General features: G+C 48.8%; 1 protein-coding gene across 1 annotated transcript in view; it reads left to right on the top strand.

The window, feature by feature from the left end:
- The first annotated feature begins 1,897 nt into the window (after positions 1-1,897).
- Positions 1,898-23,340, top strand: part of Bsn (bassoon presynaptic cytomatrix protein) — a 92,447-nt gene continuing 71,004 nt past the window's right edge. Inside the window, 1 exon segment of the mRNA XM_028886995.1 lies at positions 1,898-2,248. Within this exon segment, the coding sequence (XP_028742828.1) occupies positions 2,022-2,248 (227 nt within the window). The 5' untranslated portion in view covers positions 1,898-2,021.

The following is a 23,340-nucleotide window of genomic DNA, read 5'->3' as shown; positions in this document are numbered from 1 at the left end:
TATGGCTGCTTTGGGGTCGTCCACGCTCTGTAGGTGAGTTCAGTAAATTTATTGGTTTGCCAGACTGGACCTTTGTGGAATTATTACTTTTGTCTGGCTTTGGTGTGCTATCTGGGGTGAGGAGATGTTTATGTCTCCCCAGATAAAAGTTCTTATGATGTCACACTAGCTGGTGTTTGTAAAGCTAAAACAATCTAGTGTGGGTCAGAGTCAGGCCACGGGCCTGCCCACAGGCCTTGTGTGTCACCAAGCCCCTGAGTCCGGACACCACAGCCAAGGCCTCAATGGCAGCGTTGTCATGTGTGTGCTGGGTTCTCTTCTGTCACCCTCACAACCTTCTTTATTAGAGGGCCTGCTAATAGAGGAAATGGAGACTCGGTGAGTCCTGTCTGGGGAGTAGCCAGGCTGAGATGCTGACCCGTATGGTCCCTAATCGTTCACATGTGGTCATCAGACATGAAACAAAATCGAATACTCTTTAGCACAGGAAGACGCATAGCCGGGACCACCACAGTGCAGACCCTCCTCCCTCTGTTCCAGACGGGCTCGGGAGGCTAGCCAGGACAGCAGACGGGGCTGTTCTGCCTAGTGGGAACCTCCACGGGAAGTGGAGGGCTCTGGGGTCTTTCCCTTAACTGATCCCTCACAGAGTTGGGGGAAAAACAGCTTGGATCCTTGAAAGGCCATGCTTCTTCTCCTGAACAGACAGCATTGGCCTATCCACAGATGTTCACCTGGATTATTCCAGGTCAGGTTAGAACTTTTATTTGGTTTTGGTTTTGAGCCAGGGTTTCACTGTGTATCCCTGGCTGTTTTGGGACTCTCTCTGTAGACCAGGCTATCCTCGAGCTCATAGAGACCCTCCTGCCTCTGCCTCCCAAATGCTGGGATTAAAGGTGTGTGCCACCACCACCTGGCTAAAAACTATTTATTTATTTTTTGAACATTTAAAATTTATTTTATTAAAATATGACATCATTTCCCCTCCCTGCTTCATCCTCCAATACTTTCCATGCCCGACATTTATTTTTTGAGACAAGATCTCTCTATGTAGCCTTAGCTGTCTTGGAACTTTTTATGTAGACCAAACTGGCATTGAACTCACAGAGATCTGCCTGCCTCTGCCTGCTGGGTACTGATTAAAGGTGTGAGCCACTATGCATGGCTACTATTTTTAATTATGCATATGAGTGCTTGTTTGTTGAGGCTAGAGGCATAGGACCCCTCTGAAACTAAAATTAGACTGTTGCGAACCCACTAACATGGGTGCTGGGAACCCTGCATGTCCTCTGCAGGAGCAATACACGCTCTTAACTGCCAGATCATCCCTCTAGACCCTTTTTAAACAGACATTTTTATTTGTATCTGTGCATGGTTGAGGGTACGGGTAAGCGTGGAGATCAGAGGACAGCGTGTGGAAGTCTCTCCTTTCAACACGTGGGCCCCAAACTCGCAGAGTCAGACTTGGCAGAAAGCACCTTTACCGACTTGAGCCCTCTTGCCGGCCACCCTCTTTTAAAATGGTTTGGTGTAGGCTGGTCTCAGGCTCACTATGTAGCTGAGGATGACCTTGATTTTCCTGCCTCTTCCTCCTAAGGACTGGCATTAAATGCGTAGGTTACCAGCCCCGGCTGTCAGGTCGTTTCTAAGGTCTGGTGAACCTCCAAAGGGGTCCAGCAGAAAGCGACTGCCTAACTTAGCCGGGCTTCATTCAGCACACCCCGGCCGCGTTAACCGCGGAGGGCGCATGCGCAGGTTCCGGAGGCCTTTTCCCGGCGACCCCGAGGCTGGTGCGTGGACACGAGTCTTCGCGGGCTGTCGTGAACGCGCGAGGGGAGGGGGGGGGCGTGTGCAAGGCAGGGGCGCGCGCGCGCGCTACGCGCTTGCGCAGCAGCAGGCGGCGGTGCGAGCCGAGCTGGGAGATGGCGGCAGCAGCGGTGGAGCGGAGAGTGTGAGCGCCGCCCGGGAGCCACTGGCTCGGGCGCAGTGCGACCCCGACCCCGCCCGCCCGCCTGCCCACCATGGGCAATGAGGCCAGCCTGGAGGGCGGCGCGGGTGAAGGGCCGCTGCCGCCCGGAGGCTCTGGTCCGGGTCCGGGTCCGGGCCCCGGAGCAGGGAAGCCGCCTTCAGCACTAGCTGGCGGCGGACAGCTCCCTGCAGCTGGAGCTGCGCGAGCCGCAGGACCCCCGGCCCCTGGTCTCGGCCTGGTTCCCGGTCCTGGCCCCGGCCCCGGCCCCGGCCCAGGCAGGTAAGAGCGCGGGTCTGGGTGCCTGGGGGGCAGGGAGCTGCGGTCCGAGTCTGGGGCCGGGGCCTGGAATCCCACGATCTAGTGGACAGCTAGTTCTGGTCTGCCTGCACTCCGAGTCCTGCCAGATTGGCGTGAGCTGGGTGGTCGTGGGGGGGCAACCCTGGGTTCCCAGCCGCCCCGCCTTGACAGGACAGGATGGTGAGTACAGGGTTAGTCAGGGCCTGCAGACTGTGACTTCGTCACAATCCCCCAATTTTCTTCCCCCTAGCGCAGGGGCCCTAGAGCTCAGGAGGGGCTTATGTAACCTTAACCTGGTCCCTCCGCACTGGGGAGCAATGGTATGGAAGACACCCTCCCTGTCTGCCAGTGTGCATATGTCCATTGTGCCAGGTCTAGGAAAGAGCACAATGGGAGTGACTGTCGGGGAAGATAAGTGTCACTGCTAGGAACAGGGAGAGATGGGAATAGTTGAACCATGAACTTGGTCTTTTGCTTTCCTTAAGCATTTCGTGGCTGTCACTGTCTCTGAGGAAAGGAAAATTGTCCACTGGATACTATCAGGCCCAATAATACTCACAGTCATGTGCTTTCATCATGGCTTAGTGAACACTTTGAGGTGAAGCAAAAATGCTGCTGAATTACCTAGCTCCAGATCCAAACTCATGGCTTAATGCTTTAGATCAACACTTCCAACCGGAGGGAAAGCTGAAAGAACCCACATAAGAATGGTTTAAACAGAATAGATCCGGTCATGTATTTCAAGCCCAGCTTGTTTTAGATGTTTGCCAACCCGGATTCTGCAAAAACAAGTGGCACTGAATGCAGAGGCTGCGAATGCTAATCTATGGCAGCAGACTAAAGACTACCCAGAGATGACAGGGTAAAATGGAAGGCATGATTTTTACACCAGTTGGCCTGGGGAGTCGCGTACTCCCTGGGGGCAGTGCTTGCATCTCCATAGGAAGCTGCCAATATATGTTGCTTTGCCTTCCCCAGAACACAAAAACTCCAAGGAAGAATCATTTTTGCTCTTTCAGATGCCCAAGTATGTTGTTCCTCTGTGTCTTTCCTCAGAAGTCATTTCTCAGACGCCTCACAGTGATGAAGCTGTTAGTAGCCTGAAACCTGCCTCAAACCAGCCAGCCTATGAACACACCTCTGAGAGGTGGAATTTGTCCATTTTACATTTGCTGTTACAGTAATGCAGCTGGGTAGCACACAGGCTCTTAGCAATGCAAACACTGTCCATCTTGCTGCGTGGTGAGTTGCTGTTTGGGTTTTAGCTCGAGACAGAAGCTCACCATGCTTCAGTCCTCTCCCTCCAAGGAAAAGCTACAGCGGAATGGAAAAACACCTTGTTGCTGGGAGCTCTGTATGGGGAATTTACCATTTTTCTTCCAGTTTAGCCAAACTGGCTGCTCGGCTAGCTGTTTATCAGATGTTGCAGAGACAAGCGTATGGAATTTTGGAAAGACCTGGTGGCTTTTAGAGGGACAGGAAAGAGGCTGCTGTGCACTGCCCATGCTCCTCAGTGTTCCGTTTCTGTTCTACCAATAAGTCCTGCTGCAGGGCGGACCCACCCACTGTCACGTGTGCAGACACCGTGGGTTCTTGCTGGATTTAGGAGGTGCAGCCTGTCTTGCCAGCTGTGTGCAGGGCTCACACATGGGCCTGTGTTCTTGAGGTCCTTCAGCTTTCAGGCTCAGGAGGTGAGCTGGTGGCTTGTCACCACACTCAAGACTGAGGACCCTCAGGGGGCAGGGGCAGGAGTCCCTCTGCCAGCGGCTGGTCAGTTTGTCTCAGCCAAGTGCGTGGTCTGTCTCTCCTTCAGGGTCGGCATGGCTGACCTCTGACCGGTGCACCAAGTACCTGATACCAAATTTAGCACATTCTGTTCTGAGATGCTGATGAACAGATTGGGCCATTGATGGAGGAAAAGCCCCATGGCATGTGAGTATAGGCATTCAGGAAAGAGCATTCCAACAAGATCTTGAATTTTGTAGCAGTCAGAAACCGCATAGTATTGGGGAGAGGGTCAAAAGAAGGTATGATTAAATGTCTAACCCCTAGGCGAACTGAGGTTCTAGGGAGTTGAATCCTAGTTCTTTCCTATCGCCATGTTACCTCCTGTCACCTCCAGCTGAATTTGTTTTTTTATTCTCATACTGAGCTGACTTGGGCTCTGTGAGGGGGTGGCTTCAGCATTCAAGGCTGAAGAGCCTGTCTTGAATTCAGGAAGCATCAGTGCTGCCACACCCATAGCGTTGCCTCAGCCTGTGGGGTGATGGTAGAGCTTTGAGCACTGGAGAGCTCCATAAGGTTGGATTTTCTGTTTCTGGTCTCAGGTTTATACATAGGGTTATATCAGCTCTGCTTTTCCCACGGAGTGACAGAGTGGGAGAAAGCTGATCTCTGTCTCAGACTCTGCTTTCCAAACCAGGTGACCTGGTAGGGGCTACATCCTATTAGAGGAAGGGGCATCATTCATCCATTTATTCACTCACTCACTCATTTATAGAGATGTATCAAAGTACAGCAAGAGCACAAGATGACTGAATTTTACCTGTACACATATCCATGGCATACCACCAGATTAAGACCAGACCTTGTAAGTCCTGACAAAGTTCCTTTTGAAAAAATTGCTTCAAAGGAGCTGGGAGGTAGTACAGTGGCAGAGGCCTTACCCAGCACCTGTGAGGTCCTGGGTTCAAGCCCCAGTACCAAAAAACTGTTAATTGGGTGCTGAAGAGATCATTCAACAGTTAAGAGCACTGATTGCTCTTCTAGGGGGGACCTGAGTTCGACCCCCAACACCCACATGTTGGCTTACAGTCATGCATAACTCCAGTTCCAGGGGATCTAACACTCTCTTCTGGCCTCCATAGACACCAGGCGCACATGGTGTACAGACATACATACAAGCAAAACACCCATACATGTAAAAATAAAACTTAAAACATTACACAGCTGGCGTGTGCGCACGCCTTTAATCCAGCATCGGAGCAGAGCAGGTGGATCTCTGTGAGTTCGAGGCCAGCCTGGGCTACCAAGTGAGATCCAGGAAAGGCGCAAAGCTACGCAGAGAAACCCTGTCTCGAAAAACCTAAAAAAAAAAAAAAAAAAAAAAAAAAAACACACACACACACAAAAAAAACATTACACAAAGAGGGGATGGAGAGAGGGCTCAGTGGTTAGAGAGTTTGCTGCACTATCATGAGGACCTGAGTTTGGATCCCAGCACACTCACAACATGCTGGGCATCTCACCCAAACCTGCAGCCCCAGGGCTGAGGGGTGCGGGCAGAGACAAGAGGAATCTCTAAGATCTGCTGACTTCCAGCCTATCTGAGAAAATAAGAGCCCCAGGTTCAAAAGAGATAAGTGGAGAGCGGTGAAAGAGACACCCGGTACCCTCTTTTGGCATCGCCCTCTGTGGGCACAGATGTGTACGTCGTCCATGTCTCCCCCCACCCCCCTTGTACAGAGACTCAGACACTCACATTTTAAGACTGCACAAAGCGTCCACATAGATTAGTGGCATCCTGTCTCATCCATATCAGCTGTGAGAAACTTGTAAATGTTTTGTCACGTTTACTGATTTTCAGTAAATTGGGGAAGATATCTTAGCCATCAAGAGCAAGCACTGGATTTGGCTACAAGAAAAAATGTGGTACTTCCCTATCCTTTAGCCTTAGTCTGGTCGGTCAGGTCTTCTTGAGGAGCGAAACCATGGATAATCTGCAGGAGAAACTGTGGGCATCTCGGAGTCTGGGAGGTGCCACTCAGGCGTGAGTCTAGCCGGGGAGTCAAGCAGGAGATGAAGGGGAGTTAGGTTTCAAGAGAGGGAGACACCCAAGGCATTACGGAAAAATGATTGGAATTCAGAAAGAGAGAGAAGGGGGCGGGAGAGGAAGGGAAGAGGAATGTGGTCTGCACTGGCAGAGACAGTGAGCAGAGAATGAGAAAGGACTGGAAGAGAGAGGGTAAATCCAGGTGCGACATCGCTCTCTCTAAATGCCAGACAAAATCTATAATTTAGCTCATATGCCATGGAGAAATCTTGAGCCAAAGACAGCTGGGCACAGAGAACCTGGTTGTTGGCTGGCTAGGCGCAAGTCCTCTGAGAACCACGTGGAGTGTCTTTCCTCAAAATGGATTCGTCAGGCATAGGGTCTGAATTATCCAGGTTTGTTGTGTTAGCTAATAGTCGTGAACTAGCACAATCTACGGTGAAATAGTGTCTGAAGATAGAAAGAAAGGACGGTTTGGAAATAAGGGTTATTTGTCATTTAGAGGCCTGTCTGGCCCCAGTGGCTGAGTTTTTTGGGAGTGCATGTGTGTATTAAAGTGACCTTCCTTTAGAATAGTGACATTGCCAATTTTACCTCAAGGGGGCAACCATTTTTGCATTTCTTGCAGCTTTGATAATATTGTTCCCAGCACTGGTGGGACAGGTAAGACACCATAGGGTTTTGTGTTTTGGAGACAGTCTTACTCTGTAGCCTGAGCTGGCCTGGAATTCACTGCGTGACCCAGGGTGGCCTCCGCCAGCCTCGGCTCTGCATGTGCTGGGACTACAGGCATGAGTAGACATGTCTGGCTGTGGATTTAAAAAATTTCTTTTTCTAGTGGAGAAATGAGAGGAGAGGTCATTTAAACAAACAAACAAAACAAGATTACTATGGAAAATTTCAAGCATACATAATAATAGAGGGACTAGGCTAATAAAGTTCTGTGTTCCAGTTACTCAGCTACAGCCATTATCAACTCATAACCAATCGAGTTTCATTTCTCCCTCTCCCTTCCTCCTGAAACAAATTCCAGACATTCCAACATTCCATCATCAGTATTCCAGTGTCCACTTCCAGGAAACAAGAGCTTTGTACAAATGTAATCATAGTGCAATCATCATATCTAAGTATGTATTTCCTTCTTTCCAGGGAAGGTTTGCTAGGAAGGAGTCAAACCCAGGGCCACATGAATGCTAAGCAGGCACCTTGTCTCTGAGCTAAATGTGCCGCCCAATAACCTATTATTAAAAAAAAAAAAAAAAAAAAAAAAGATTTATTTTTAATTATGCATATTTGTGAGTGTCTGTATGTGGGTATGCACCTGAGAGCAAGTGACCTAAGAGGCCAAAAAGTATTAGCCCTCCCTTGAGCATGGTATAGGCAGTTTAAGCCACCCAATAAGGGTCCTGAGAACTGAACCTGGGCCCGCCGTAAGAACAGTCCGTAATGTTAGCTGCTGAGCTGTCTCTCCAGCGCCCCTGACAACTTGTTCTTTTGTTTATTTGTTTGTTTTTGTTTTTGAGACAGGGCTACCCCTGGCTGTCCTAGAACCGACTCTGTAGACTGGAGATCTGCCGGCCTCTGCCTCCCTAGTGCTGGGATGAAATGCATGCGCCACCACTTGGAACAATCTGCTCTTTTTTGTTTTTGGTTTTCAAGACAGGGTTTCTCTGTGTAGACTTGGTTGTCCTGGATCTCGCTCTGTAGACCAGGCTGGCCTCCAACAATCTGTTCTTAATCTCAGGGATTATTTGGATGTGGTTCTGTTTTCTGATTGTCTTATAGGTTTTGACAGTTGGTTTGTTCAAATTGTGATGTATATTAAATCTAGTCTCCTTAATACCCTGTCTCTTCATTTGTTTGTTTTGTAATTTATGTATGGCAGACCTGAGTCACTTAGTATGTAATTCCCCATATTCTGGACTATGTTAATTGCATTCTTGTGGTGTCACTTAAGATGTATTTTGGCCAGCGTTTCCCTGAAAATTGGATATTATATTTAGAATCTATTCAGATTCACATTTCATCACTGTTATTATTCATTATTTGTAGTGCTTAAGTCCAAACCCAGGGGATTCATACATTCATACACATGCTGTACCACTGAATTGTATGTCACAAGCCCACATTTTATTCATTTTGTTGTTATTTTTGAGAGCAAGGCTTGCTATGTGGTTCAAGTGGATCTTGAACTCGTTTTGTGTAGCCCGGGGTGACTTCAAACTCTCAATCCTCCTGTCTCAGCCTCCTAAGTGCTGAGATGACAGCCGTGTGCCACCATGCTCGGCTGAAATTCTGCCTTAGAAGAAGAGATTTGTTGATGGATTCACATGTGGAGAGAGGAGGAAGTTGCTCAAAATAGAGCCTGGCTTTGGACTAATTTGGGAGCCAAAGAACAGTGTGGCGGGGTCACTTTCTCTTCTTTCTCTGAAGTTCTCCTTCTGAGTTTAGGAAACCAAAGCTTTCAGAGTCATGCCCTTTGAACCCAGCTCACGTGAGCCTCTGTAGATTTAAGTAGGAAGGCTAGGCGACAGATTTGGGGGCTTTCAAAAAAAAAAAAAAAAAAAAAACCTCCTAATCTCATTGTTCTTGCATTTCCTCCAAGTAGGAACCTTTTCCCATATTAAGAGTGTGGGTGGAGAGGGCCAGACCCTGTATATGTGAGCTACTCAAGGGTCTGTCCCGGAGCCTATTGGCCTGTTCTGTTGAGCTGGGCCTGATAAAACCGTTGTATTGGTTCTAACTGTGGTTACTGGATGGCTGCTGCATCATAGACAGTCTGCTCACTGTTTCATTTCTCTCTCGACCTGCCAGGCTGTAAAGAACCTGCAGGTCCCAATTGTCCTGGTCCTTCCTGTCCTTCCTGTCTGGGAACTTTTTAACACTGAAATGGTGGCTGAGGCTTGTGTCACTTTATGATATGAGTGAGGCTTGCTGAACAGCCTGGCTGTGGAGACTCTGGCCTCAGTCCTCCAAAGGCTGGGAGCACGTCATGCTGGTGTGAGCACTGCATTCATGCTTGCCCAAGCTCCTTTCCGACAGGACTGTCCACCACCCCCGTTTATAAGTGCGGTGAGGTGGAACCCCCTGGACTGTGACGCTGTGTGGAAGGGCAGCTGGAATTCTGGCTTTCTGTCCTCTGTGGTTTCCTCCTTACAGATGGGGCCTCCAGTGGATGAGTGTCTGCTGGGAATTGAACTCAGGACCTCTGATTGAGCAGCCAGTGCTCTTAACCTCTGAGCCAGTCTGGGAACGCTGAGTCTGCTATCAGCATAAAGTCAGCAGCAGCAAGTGTCTGCTGGTCATGGCTAGTCTCTGGGTTTTTTTTTTTTTTTTTTTTTTTTTTTTTTCGAGACAGGGTTTCTGATAGTTTGCGCTTTTGGAGCTCACTTGTAGCCAGGCTGCCTCGAACTCACAGAGATCACCTGCTCTGCTCCGAGTGCTGGGATTAAAGGCGTGCGCCACCACCGCCCGGCTTTTTTTTTTTTAGTTGTTGTTCGGTTGGGTTTTTTTTGTTGTTGTTGTTGTTCTGGGAATTAAACTCAAGGCTTTGTGCATGCTAGGCTAGGCAAGAGCTACTCCGGTTCTCCCCAGCCCTGGCCCGTGGCATTCTCTTTGCCAGTTTAACTTCCACTTAGGCTCTGATCAGCTGTGCCTTCGTTCAATTGTGCTGTCCTCTGGGCCTCATCAGGGTGTTATGTTATGATGTTTCCTTCTCGGCCTTTGCTCTTATGGGCACCCAAGGTTCTAAAAAGAGCTTTGATCTAGAAGAGATTCTTTATCTGATGTCCCCCACTTCTTTCTAACAAGAAAATTACTTGGGGGCATATTGGGAACCTTTTAGGTCCTTTTTAGGATCCGAGTCAAGGGTGAAGAATCTGAGAGGAAGCAGGAGTGGTCCATGGCATGTATTTAGACAGTAGAGGAAAGCCTCAGGTGTTAGACCTTACCTACAACTTTGAGGCATGGTCTCTCTCTCTTCAAATTTTTTTTATTACTTTATTTTATGTGTGTGGGTGTTTGCCTGTATGTAAATTTGTGCAACATGTGCATGTCTGGTGCCCACCAAGGCCAGAAGAAGACATCGGGTCCCCTGGAACTGGAGTTACAGATGTTTGTGAGCTGCCATGTGGGTGCTGGGAATTGAACCCTGGTCCTCTGGAAGAGCAGCCAGCGCTCTTAACCACTGAACAATCACTCTAGTCTTCCACACCCTTTTATTTTACCTTTTCTAGACAGGGTCTCTAGAAAGCCCTGGGAGCCCTGGAACTTTCTATGTAGACTAGGCTGGCCTTGAACTCAGAGATCTGCCTGCCTCTGCCTCCTGAGTGCTGGGATCAAAGGTGTGTACTACTATACCTAGCTCTCTACACCCTTTTAAAATATTTTATTTTTAGTTGTATGTGTGTGTCTGTGTGAGGGTTTGTGCATGTCAGTACCTGTGGAGGCAAGAGGTCCCAGGTACCCTAGAGCTGCGGTTACAGACAGTGTGAGCCGCCTAACATGGGTACTGAAAATCAAATTCTGGTCCTCTGGAAATGCAGGAAGTGGTCTTAACCACTGAGCCATCTCTCTTGCCGCAGGCAGGGTCTCCTGTTGGTGCCAGTCTGTGCCAGGCTGGATCTCATCCTGCAGTGGGACCACTGCAGTTATAGACACCTGCCATCACATCTGGCTTTTTATATTGGTTCTTGGGGTTCAAACAGAGGCCTTCATGCTTGTGTGGCAAGCGCTTTACTTACTGAGCTTAAATGTTTTTTGGGGGTGGGTAAATAGAGAGGTCTCAGGAAGCCCAAGCTGACCTTGAACTTGTGATCCTCCTCTTTGCTTCCTCCTCCCAAGTGCTGGGATTATAGGCATGTGCCACTACACCAAGCTTTTAAACTAACAGTATTCACTATATACCATGTGATGCTTTAAAATATGTAAAATTAATTAATGTATTTATTTCCTCACATATTTATTTTCCTGTGGTGAAAAATAGTTGGATTCTACTCAGTGATTTTTCAAGACTATAATATTGCTATTAACTATAGTTATGATGATGTACAGTAGATGTCTTGAATTTATTCTTTTTTTTTTTTTTTCTCTCTCGAGACAGGGTTTCTCCGTGTAGTTTTAGAGCCTGTCCTGGATCTCGCTCTGTAGACCAGGCTGGCCTCAAACTCACAGAGGTCTACCTGGCTCTGTCTCCCAAGTGCTGGGATTAAAGGCATGCGCCGCCACCGCCACCAGCTAATTTATTCTTCTTACTTAACTTGAAGTTGGTATCCTTTGATACCAATTCTGCACTCTCCTTTTCTGTTCTTTTTGCATATGGGAACTCTTATGGAGACCTTTGCAGTGAAATTAGAAGGATTTTTATTCTCTTAAAATATATTACTTACATTTTGGTGCTGGTAATTGAACCCAGGGCCTCATACACCCTAGGCAAGTGCTGGACTGCTGAGCTAAATCAGCAGTAGTAGATTTTTTTGTTCTTTTTGAGGCAGGTCTCATGTAGGTCAGGGTGGCCTGAAACTCCCTGTGTAGCTGATGATAATTTAGAACTTGTGATCTTCCTGCCTCTGCTTCCTGAGTGCTAGGATTACAGGCACATGCTACCACACCCAGTTTTTTGCAGTGCTGGGAATTGAACCCAGAGCTTCATACATTCTAGGCGGATACTCTACCTTCTGGGCTACATATCCAGCTCAGCATTGTCTATTTGTTTATTTGTTTGTTCATTTGTTTTTGCCAGTGCCTCACTGTGTAGCCCAAACTGGTTTTTAAATCTTCCTGCCTCAGCCTTCTGAGTGGTGGGTCATGTGCACCATGCCTGGTGTAAAGGGTTTTCAAAGGGACCGTTTGTTGAGCCTATCTTTGGGTGAGCCATGAGAGTAAAGGAAGGAGCATAGAATGAATGGACTCTGTCCTCCCTGGGCTTGGTCTGTGTCCAGATCTTATCCCTCCCTTTCCTCTTCTCCTTGTCCTCCTTGTCTCTGCTTTTTGTCTCACAGAGGTAGGATAATCAAGAGCACAGTTTGAAGGGATTGTATTATTCCATAGCCTAAAATAGCAGAACATATATTTGTATAGTGTTTTACAGCTTACAAAACACATTCAAAACATTAGCTTATTCTGTTGGGAGCTCCAAAGGCCTAAGATGAGCGATTCAGAACAGCTAGCTAGCAGACGTTAGCAAACCCAAACGCCTTGCACTGAGCACAGCTGGAGAGCCCTGTCATTTCCCTGCCTCCTGCTCAGACAAGATGGAAAATTTAGCAAGAGGATGGGGAGGGCTGTGCGGAGGCAAAAGGATCAGGAAGTAGGACATTTGGATAAAGGACAGTGTAGGATGAGGAACTGTGGGCATCCTGAATGAAGATCAGAAATCCAGGTTTTGATCATTTGATGTTGCCCCAGACTCCACGCTGTGTCTACACACCGAGTAGATCTTTAGGACAGTCTTGTTTTATTTTTGAGCTTCTGGGGATCATGCTAGGTAAGCACCCCACCACTGACCCACAGCTAGGGCCCTAAGTTTTCAGTTTTATTGTCTCTAGAATGAAGGGTTTAACTAGATGATCTCCAAAGCCCCATTTGCCTTTGATATTTGATTTCTATGAGGTGAATAAAAAGGAAGGATGATGCTTTCCACTGAGAATAGAAGTCAAGGTCATAAGCTGGCCATGGTGGCTTATGCCTGTGATCCCAGCATTTAGGAGGCTGAAGTAGGAGGGTTACCCTGGGCTCCAGGGCAGCATGTGTTACATAGTGTATCAGCCTAAGATACAGAATGAGATCCTGTCTCAAACAAAACAAGATTACAAATAAAAAGCTCCATGTGTGTCCTTCAGGGGAGTTAGACCCAGCCGGAAATGGAGGATGGCTTATTTACTCTGTTCCAGAGATTTCCTAGAATGGACAAGATAAGACAAGCTTGGAGCCCACGAAGGCTGGCTGGCACCTTTCCTCCAGGTGGATGCTTGAAAAGTCACTGGCCTCCATGCACTGGCTTAGTTGGCCGCACAAAGCTGCAGTCGAAACCTAGGCTAGCAGAGCCTGATGCAGGCCTGCTGTTCCCTGCTGTGTGTCCCCTGTCTCCTGAGTATTGTTCCATCCACTGCAGGTGCTCTGGCATTGGCCAATGTGCCTATGATTGCCATGGCGAGCTGGAGTTGGGCAAAACTGTATGTGTTGGGGGGGGGGGTGGCGGAAGGGAAAGGCTAGCAGTTGGACAGCTGGGTGGACACTCATTTTAGAGGGAAGAGCTGCCCCAGGGCTCTGTCAGCTCAGGCCACACCTCCTCAGAGTCAAGGTCCAGCATGTGAGGGTGATCCCTTTAGGAGTATGGTTTGGCTTTGGCAGATAATGTGTTTGCGCTGTCTCTATTTTAGTTTGAACATCTAACCCAGCCCTTAATGGATGCTATAATGGCTGCTGTCACCCCTAGGCAGAGCTCTGCTTTGATATGAAAGCTGAAGTGTTCAGCAGCCTTTGGTCTTTCTCAGCAGATTCCACTATTGGGAAACTCTTGTTTCCAGTTATTTGAACTGGATTTCTTCGTATTTCTTGTCGGCTGGTTCTCTACTCAGAGGTTTTGCAGGTGTCCACTATGAGCCTCCCATCTGCCATATTCTCACACTCCTCAATCTGGTCTTCTCTGGTCTTGACATCTCCAGCTCCTCTGACTGTGGTGGGACTCTGGGACAGTTGCCAACCTAGGCTGTCCTGCCCAAGGCTCTTAGTACTCAAGAGGACAGGGTCTAGTGCTTAGCAAGTCACATGGATTGTGAGTGACATAGTCTGAGGGACGAGAGCCTTCACTCATGCAGCAAAAACCGTCTTCTTCTGAGATGTCTTTCTGAGATCTCTGTGGCAGCTACCCCATGTCTGTCCAACCTCATGGCCATCTCTGCATGCAGGCTGAGTGTCCTCCATCTTAGATGTATGCAACCCAGGTGTGCATCTGTGGGAGCCTGGGTGGGTCCTTCCTTGTCTTCCCTGTGTATAGCTGGAGATTCCTTTAGCCTCGTGAGATTTGGGTGCCCTGACTCTGTTTCCCTGGAGAGGGAGGATAATAACTAAGGAGTATGCTTGTTTCAGAAGTCATGCTCTGAGGTCATCGCCCTTTTCTGTGAGCCCTACATCTGACCTTGAATGGCCAGTGTTAGAGTTTCACAACCAAGGCCTCACTAGCTAACGTTAGGAGAGTTACCAGCTGAGGAGAGAGGGAGAGTCAAAGTCAGGTTAGAGAGGCCAGTACTGCGTTTACCCTGGTCACAGCTGCTGTGCACTGCAGGGGAATCTCTGTGCAGGCCTCCTGGCCTTCTCCTGACAGATACCCTTCCCTTTGCTACACTAGCCTTTGGTTCTGTGGGGCCCACGTTCCCAGGAGCAGCAGGTGCTCTGCAGACAAAAACTCCAACTCTACATAGGAGAAATGTAGTCCGTCGAGGGACTGGGAGGGTGGCTCGGTTGGGAAAGGGCTGGCTGCCAAGCATGAGGCCGAGCCTGGTCCTCAGAAGCTGCTCCTGCTCCTCCCCCTCCCTCAGCCAAGCAAGCGCTGGACTTACAAGTGTGTGTTTGCATGCCCAGCTCATCTTGTCCTTCAACTAAAGCTCCTTACTTCTTGAAGGTCTTGAGACATTGTCATTATTATGTATTGACTTCATTCTAACATATATGTATGTATGGTTATAGGTAGAGTGTAGAATATGTATGAATATGTAAGTGTATTTATTTTAAAGTAATAACATAGCTTTTTTTTTTTTTTTTACTAGCAATAATACTGGTGAATGTAATTTAAGATTCCCTGTGGTATATTTTGTCTTTAGATTATATCTTTCCAGAGATATATAGGTTCATGTCTTAGAGTTATTAGAAATTATTCTTCCCTGTGTGGTTATGCAATTAATAAGATATAAAATTAAGCTCCTTTATTCCATTAGGTTTTTAATTTGTGAGGACTGTTTTTTGATCAGTTATCTGTTTTCACCATATTATTGCACAATAAATCAGCCAAACTTCAGTAGCTTCAAACAACAGTTCTTTAAAAAATTCTCACTCATACATCTGCAAGCTGGATAGAATTCTCTGACCCAGGCTGGACTCCAAGCTGCAGTTGGGTCCAGCTCTGCCTGGTGTGTGCCTCATCTTTCCTGGACAGCAGGCTAGCTGACAGTTCTCACCGTAAAGATGATGGACACACAGGGTGAGGTTCTAACTGCAGAAGCACATTGTAAGCCTTTGACTTACTCACTGTGGTGGTTTAAATAAGAATGGCCCCCATGGGCTCATATATTGGGATGCTTAGTCACCAGAGAGTGGCACAATTGGAAAGGATTAGAAGGACTAGAAGGTGTGGCCTTGTTGGATGAAGTGTGTCACTGGAGGTGGGTCAGGATGTAGCTCTCAGCTACTGCTCCAGTGTCCTGTGTCCTGCCACCACCCCCCGCCATGATGGTAATGGACTAAGCCTAATGCTCTATCGCATGAGAGCTGGTTGGTCACGGTGTCTCTTCACAGCAATAGAGCAGTGACTGACATTCAAAATAACATGTGCGTCAAGTTCCTCACTGTGATGCTGCAGCCCAGTGTTCATGGATAAATCATGTTACATTCACATGGGGAACATGGTGCAGATGCAAAGAGATAGCAAGATAGCAAGAGGACTTCTGTTTTTATCAGCGCATCTGTGAGATTTTTCTTCAAGTGGATTGCTTGAAACAGAATGGTAAATGCAGAAGTCGATTTTCCTTTTGTTGCTAGGCCTAAGGACAAAAGCTGAAGCAGGGAGCTGGTGAGGTATCTTGGCTCATTAATATGGAGAGATGGTCCATGAACCAGGGTGTGGGGTGAAGCACGGAGCTGGGAAGGGTGAATGTGCTCAAAGTAATCATCCTCGGAACGTGTTCTGGAGCTGGAGCAGAGGACTTGCTTGCCAAGGGTTGGCTGTGGAGAGCCTGAGAAAGAGAACAGTCAGGAGCACCCGAGTTTGGCCTGAACGTCTGGTGTTGTACATGGAGAGAGGTGGGCAGAGAGCGAGATGAAGAGACAGGGCCTAAGTTCAGGTTGTGTTTCCCATGTGCTGGAGATCAAACCTAGGGAAGTGCTCTGGAAGCCAGGCCTCCAGCTAGGGTGCATTTTGGAGGTATCCAAGTGAGGGGACAGGCATGCTGAGGAGTCAGATCCGGGCTCTAAAATTGAAACTGCACTTCACCTGCAAGTATTTTGCTGTCATGCAGGCTGCTTCTAAAAGGGATAAAGACAGGAACGTGAGGCAGTCTTGGAGTTCCAGGAGAGCGAGTCGAGTGCATTCAGTCGAACAAACATTAGCCTTATCAAATGAAATATAAGCACTCATCAGGAGGCCTGGCATAACAGGACTATCAATTGAAGCCAGCTTTCATGTACAGGACTGAGAGTCGAAAGATGAACAAGATAGTCACACCCCTTACTTGGTATTCTAGAACATGTTTGAATTAAACTTGATTAAGGGTGTGTTCCCTGGCCTCTGGGAGTCCTTATGCAGAGTGATGCCTAATGGGCTCAGAGGGCCCAATGTGGACCATCCTTCCCATGCCCACACACAGCTGCTAAGGCAGCGTTCAGGGCTCAGCCTACAGTTAACATGAAAGGCCTGTCGTGTCTCAAAGGCTCTCAGAATATGCAGCTGGTCAGAGCTGAAGCTCAGGCCACCAGGACCACAGAGGACAGCACCCCACGCAGAGTGTCCTCTGACTCTTTAGTGCTTCCTTCCTCATGAAACTCCATGAAACCTGACTAAGGGTTTCGGCCTCCAGCTTGAGTGAGAGAAGGCTCTCCTGGGCAGATGTGGGCGCTGGGAAGAAGGCTCCTGAGGCTCCGAAGCTGTGCCCTGCTCATGGGCAACATGGGCACAGATGCCCGGAATGTGAAGTCCTCTGAACCCGGAAGTGGGCTGTGTAGCTCTTAGGGCTCAGAAGCCGGTGAACTGGAATAGGACTTTCCCAAGGGCCAGGCATCCATTCTTGCTCTCCTCCTGTGCTGAAAGCACTTGTGCAAATGATTAGGGCTTAGTCGCTGATTGCCTGGGGCTGAGACACCACCCGCAGAGCAGAGTCCAGGCCTTTCCTGTCAGGGCACTTTGGGGAGTTGTGGTGCGGGCTGAACCAATGGGAGGGAGGGAAGAAGGAACAGACAGACTCAGGGGCCTGCTCTCAGTGTTCCCAACAGACCAGGCCTGCCACACGGCTTACCCCGCCCCAGTTACTTTGCTATGTGTTGGAGACCACATAGTCCCTGCTCGAACTGCTACTTTGCATCTACCTGGCCATTTTGCTGTGTTCTTTAGTTGCCTGAGCTGTGGAAATACACAGACTGAAGGGGAGCAGGCATAAGCCTCCTCAGGACTCCAGAGACAGATGTCAGAGCTAAATTTCCATTCCTAAATGGTAAAACCCAAACCTCTATGACTCCTGAGTGTTGAGTAAGGAGAGAAAAAACGCTCTTAGAGACCAGAGAGCCTTGTGAGGACCACAGGGTGACGACATATCCTCCAGCGTGAAGAAGACTAGTTCAGTGCGGTCTGGGCCTGCTTGGTGACACAGGTACTCACCTGTTTTGGTGACAAATAGGAAGAGGACATTGAAAGCTTCCCTTTGGATGAACATCCTGTGTGAAAACAGCCTCAGGGATTGTCAGGCCTGTGAAATGAAAGGGCACTGACCCCAAGAGTGACAAGGATCGAGCCTGTCTGCAGGGTTTGTTACAGAACGCAGGCCTCAGCCATGCGCCCTCAGCTTCCTGTTCTGTAGTTCGCTGGTGTCACAGGAAAGCACAAAAACCAAGGTAAAGAAATGCATTGCTTTGTGTGTGTGTGTGTGTGTGTTGACAAGTGTGTGTGTGCACAAATGTGATTGTTGGGCATGTGCAGATGGAGGCCAAAAGTCGACCTTGAGTATTGTTTCTCAGGTGCTGTCCACATTGTTTGGACCTGTCCTCTCACTGGGCACTAGGCTTCCTGATTAGGCTAGACTGACTGGCAGGCCACGGAGCCACAGGGCTCCTCTTGTCTCTCCTCCCTGGACGGCAGCCCTTTACAGGTCACCTGTCTCCCAGGCCCAACACAAACATTGCTTAGGAAACAGGAGTGCTGCTTAGGTAGGAACGGAAGGATCTTGTTTACATGCTTGTGTGTCTCTGGCTGACAGAGGGTCAGATTTACTGCAGGGTGAGAAAACTCACTCCAGAGTGATAGTGGGCATATCCAGACACCCCACTGCAAGTCTGAGGTGGGATGGGGAAGCAGGGCCTGTGCTTCGTGAACGACCCATTTGAGTTTGGGGTGAGGAAGCTTTCATGGTCTAGAAGGGATAATAGAGTGCCCAGCGCATCATTGACATTCCTCCTGCCTGTGTGTGGGTCCTTAGGGAGGCAGGAGCCATCTTGTTGGTGACCTTGGAGTATAAGACCCCAGGGCAAAAGAAAAGAGCCCGGCCCAGCTGGATGGATATGGGGGCATGGCCTTTGCTGTAGTGTGACCACTCGCAACAGCCCACTTACTTATTCTGGGCCAGGCCCAGAGGCCTCAGGGCCTGGTTGGGAATGAGGATAGGATTCATGCCATCCTTCCTTTCTCCACCTGCCATGGAGACAGAGTATGCCTCTGCTCCTCAGGCAAATGTCAACATGCTCCGGAAAGTCACGGAGTGCATGGCCTTCAGGAATGAAGCCCACAGCCCAATGTGAATGAAACGAGCCATTACCCGGTGAGGGATTCCAATGGTATGTGGTAGAGGTGGGGGGAACACACGATACAAGCAGCACCTCACTTCACACATGACACCTTAGCTGCACACACCCTCTTCTAACAGTCCCAGGGAATCCTTTATTCTTATTTCTTTGTCTAGTTATTCAGCAACCATTTATCAGTCCCTGATGAGTATCAGAGTCTACACAGGCCCTAGGAAAACACAACCATCAACTTCATCAGAGCCCACATATTGGGTGAGCGAAGGGGGCTCAACCAGAGACCCACACATAACTAAGAAAATGGGGGAGCAAAGCTTCTTCAGAGCTCCTTTCGTGGATGCCATGGTGCTGGTGTCTTGCCGGCTTTGGGCAGGATTTCTTTTGTAGCTAGGAAGCAGGATTTCTTTTGTAGCCTTGGATGTTGGCTGTCCCTTCCCTAGCATCTGAGCATGCACACACACACACACACACACACACACACACACGCACACGCACACGCACACGCACACTCATACACACATGCTTTTGTGACCCTGCTGCCTCCTGGCACTCCAGGGATAATCTCCTGGCAGGTTGGGTGGGTACTTCCTGTTCTTAGCTGCTCTAGACCTCCGGTGGGCTCACAGCCCTCTGACCACACTTGCCTTCTACAAAGCCCCTTAGGGTTTGTGCGTGCGCACGCGCCCCTCATTCCCCTCCAGCACTGCTTGCTCTGCCTGCGTGAGTTCCCGGGTCTCAGTCCTCCACCGTGTCTTCCTGTCTCTCACTAGGCCCCTGCCAGAGCGTCCGCATAAACAGTGCCACGTGCTGGTGGCTCCCTGAATTCTGTAGCTTAGGTCCTCCAAAGCCCAGTGATGGCTCCACCTGGGTGCCCCAGGCATGGAGCATGCAGAGAACCCTTCCTTGCCACCCTCTCATGAAAACAGCAGTCTCCCACGTTACTTTATGACACAGGAGCTCCTTTCTTGGGAAAACTTAAGTCTCCTGTGCGGCACAGTTACCCGACATGAAGACTTTGTCATGGTCGTGAGACTAGGTCCCGTTATGTGGCTCAGGCTGGTTTTGAACTAATGATCCTCTTCTTGTAGGCTTTTGAACACTGGGATTACAAAAGCTTACCACCTAGTCCTTTTGAGGCTAGGAACGTCATTGGTTTTGTTTGATGTCCATACAAGGTCTTTAAGAAGTCTTTTGTTTGGCACAGAGCCTTTTCCTAGTCTGGAGCTCCCCAGGGCCCAAGGTCAGCGTGAGCAGCGAGTAGGGTGTGGTTGACAGATCAAAGAATCTTTCTAGTGGGAAATGTCCCGAGCAACAGGATGCTGAGAGCAGAGCGGTGTCTTTCAGAACGAGCAGTAGTTTGCAGCAAGGGGTGGGAACCAAGAAATGCTCTCCAGCTGTTGGGTGCCCGGTTCACTCACCTCAGTTTGACACTCAAGGGTCTAGAAGCGTCTAGTCTCTGTTTGTCCACTGAATTCAGCTGATGTGGACTAGAGCTGACTCTATAAACTGGGCATGGAGGCACACACCTTCAATCCCAGCACTCTGGAGTCAGAGGCAGGTGGATCTCTGTGAGTTTGAGGTCAACCTGGTCTACTGACCAGAACTGACTCCGTAGGGTTTATCTTAGCCTCTGCTTTTCTTTCTTTGTTGAAACAGAGTACAATGTAGCCTAGGCTAGTCTCTAACTGCTGTACAGTTGAAGACAAATTGACTTCCTCCACCTTCCAAGTGCTGGCATTATAGGCATGAGCCGCAACACCTAGCTTGAGGCTCACTGTATAGGTCAGGCTAGTCTGAACTCACGGAGATCCTCCCCAGGGCTGGGATTTGTGCATCACCATTCCTAGCCCTGGGCTGCTTCTTTTGCTGGACCCTTTCCCATTGCCAGGGTCATCTTTCTTCTTTGTGGCCTTACATCACTCAGGTGTACATGCTGAAGAAAGGTGGCAGGCAGGCGGGCAGGCAGGCAGGCGGCTTCCGCCAGGGCCTCCCTTGGCAAACGCTCTCAGCACTCAGACTGGAGGAGGGCCCCAGGCTCATGGAAACTTGCTCATCCTTTTCATCCTAGCCACTGGGTCAACACTTGGGATACACTGGTAAGTAAAACTAGTGCAGCCTGTTCTCAAAGAGCTCAGGGCTCAGTGGGAGAGAATGATTTTAATCACTCAGAAAGGAAAATGCCAGTTAAAGAATAGGACCAGAAATCATGAGCTCCAGTGCCCCAGGAAGGGACGCTGATGTGGCATTTGAGTGCATTACAAGTCTGAGGGCATGCAGCTAAATGGAGCTGCAAGGGGGCTGGGCCTTTTAGAAAAGAGGAACCACACACACACAAAGTCCCCAAGGCTCACGTTAGGAGAAGCAGGAGGCGCCTCTTCAGTGGGAGATGGATCAGAAGCCTGTGTGGGAATGAAGGAGCACATTCTGTAAATATATACATAGCCTATTTCTAGCCAGGACATCTTGCTATGATTGCTGGGGCTGGTTGTGCAGATGGTCTGTCCTTGTGCCCACCTCCCAGCTTTCCCTCTGGGCTCCACCATTAGCCCTATCCACTCCTGGCTTTGGGCTGTTGATCTAGCTTGCTGCCCCTGCTACTGTGAAGGCCATAGGAACTGGGAATGGGTGAGACATGTTTTCAAGTGAGTATTCTGGCTTCTGATGCTTTCCTGGGAGTCACTAAGAGTAGAGGCCTTGTCTGGAGTAATTGCTAACCTGGAGTCAGCCCACTACATTTCCACATTAATTGGAAAGTTCCCTGTTCACTCTCAGATCAACTGCAGGATCCCTGTCCTGGCCAGTGTGTGAAAGCACCCTTTGCAGGCTCTTCCACAGGGGATTGATCTCCAGTACCATGTAAAGCACGCATGTGTGCTGACACAGGCCTGCCATCCCAACACTAGAGAGGCAGAGGCAGGAGGATCAGAAGTTACCCTTGACTAAATAGGAAGCTGGAGGCCAACCTGGGCTACATGAGACCCTGTCCCAAAGCAACAACATCAAAACCCAAAGAAATAAAAGAGCCAAGAAAAACATGCACAAAAACCCCAAAGCTTCTCCCGTTGGAAGCCCTTTTCTTAGTGTCTGCTTTTGAGGTATCAGGGCTCAAGTCCAGAGCCCTCATGCCCGACTCCCACTCTGCATGTGTCTGCTTCCCCACTTTTGATGCTCATACATCTTGTGGGGCCTGGTGTCCAGGTGAGTTAGAGAAGCCCAGCTGCAGGCTGGCAAAATGGCTCAATAAAGGTGCTTGCCATGCCAGCCTGGCACATAAAGGTGAAAGGAATGAGGCAACACCGTAAAGTAATCCCCTGGCCTCTACATGTGTGCACCACGGCATGCACACCCCCACATGCACACATCACTTTCACACACATTAATAATTAATAAAGCCGGGCTGTGGTGGTGCATGCCTGTAATCCCAGCACTCTGGAGGCAGAGGCAGGAGGATCTCTGTGAGTTCGATGCCAGCCTGGTCTACGAAGCAAGTTCCAGGAAAGGCACAAAGATACACAGAGAAACCCTGTCTTGAAAAATGAAAACAACAACAACAAAAAAAAAAAAAAAAAAAAAAAAAAAAAAAAAAAAAAAAAACCCTTTTTTTGAAAAGGAGGAGCCCAGCTGGGCTGGTTGCCAAAGCCTATGCTCCCAAGTGTAGAGAAATGCACCTGAGCCTGACTTTTGCTTATTCAGTAAGAAAACACACTCCAGTAGCATGGAGTAATGACAGTAACCTGCTTCCAGGTCCCTTTTGTAGCTAGAGTTTTCTTGGTCCTGCCTGGCCCACAGTCAGGACAAATATCTCACCCACCAGTCCTGTAGCTGCTTAGACCTGACCAAGTAAAACAGAGACTTACATTGCTTCAAACTGTATGGCCGAGGCAGGCAGCTTGTTATCTAGTTCTTCTATCTTAAATTAACCCATTTCTATAAATCTACCTTGCCGTGTGGCTTGTCATGATGGTGGCTGGCAGCATCTCTCTGACTCAGCCTTCCACTTCCCAGAATTCTCTTCTATACTTCCTGCCTGGCTACTGGCCAATCAGTGTTTTATTTATTAACCAATCAGAGCAACACATTTGACATACAGAACATCCCACAGCACTTGCCCTTTTCTTTTTTTCAAAAAGGAAGGTTTTAACTTTCACCCTTTGTTCTGCTCTGGAGCTACTGAAGAGTCTTCTTGGCTCCTGAGCCAGGCTTCAGCTCCTGCTCCCACTTGCTTCCACAAGCAGCTGCTCCCCGTGGTGTGCCACCTCTGCCTTAGTCCACGGTTTATGTTGTTCTTTCTGCTGTAGCAAAGGCTTAATTTTAATGTCTTAAAAAGAGAAAACTTATTTCTCATAGTCGTGGAGGCTAGAGATCCAGGATGAAGACTTGCATGCACAGGGAAGCCTGATCTTCATTTCTAAGTCGACATCTTGTTGCTAGGAACAGGCATTCTCAGAGGCTGGAAGGACAGAGGGCATGAAGGATGGACAGAAGGACAGAGGGCGTGAAGGATGGACAGACAGAGGGCATGGAGGAAACCTTCATCTTTTTTTGTTGAGACAGAGTTCCGGCTGGCCTGGAACTCACAGAGATC

Source organism: Peromyscus leucopus, chromosome 7 (assembly GCF_004664715.2).
Source record: "Peromyscus leucopus breed LL Stock chromosome 7, UCI_PerLeu_2.1, whole genome shotgun sequence".
Lineage (NCBI taxonomy): Eukaryota > Metazoa > Chordata > Mammalia > Rodentia > Cricetidae > Peromyscus > Peromyscus leucopus.
Note: the sequence above shows the minus strand (reverse complement) of the source record. Positions and strands in the feature narration are given on the sequence as shown.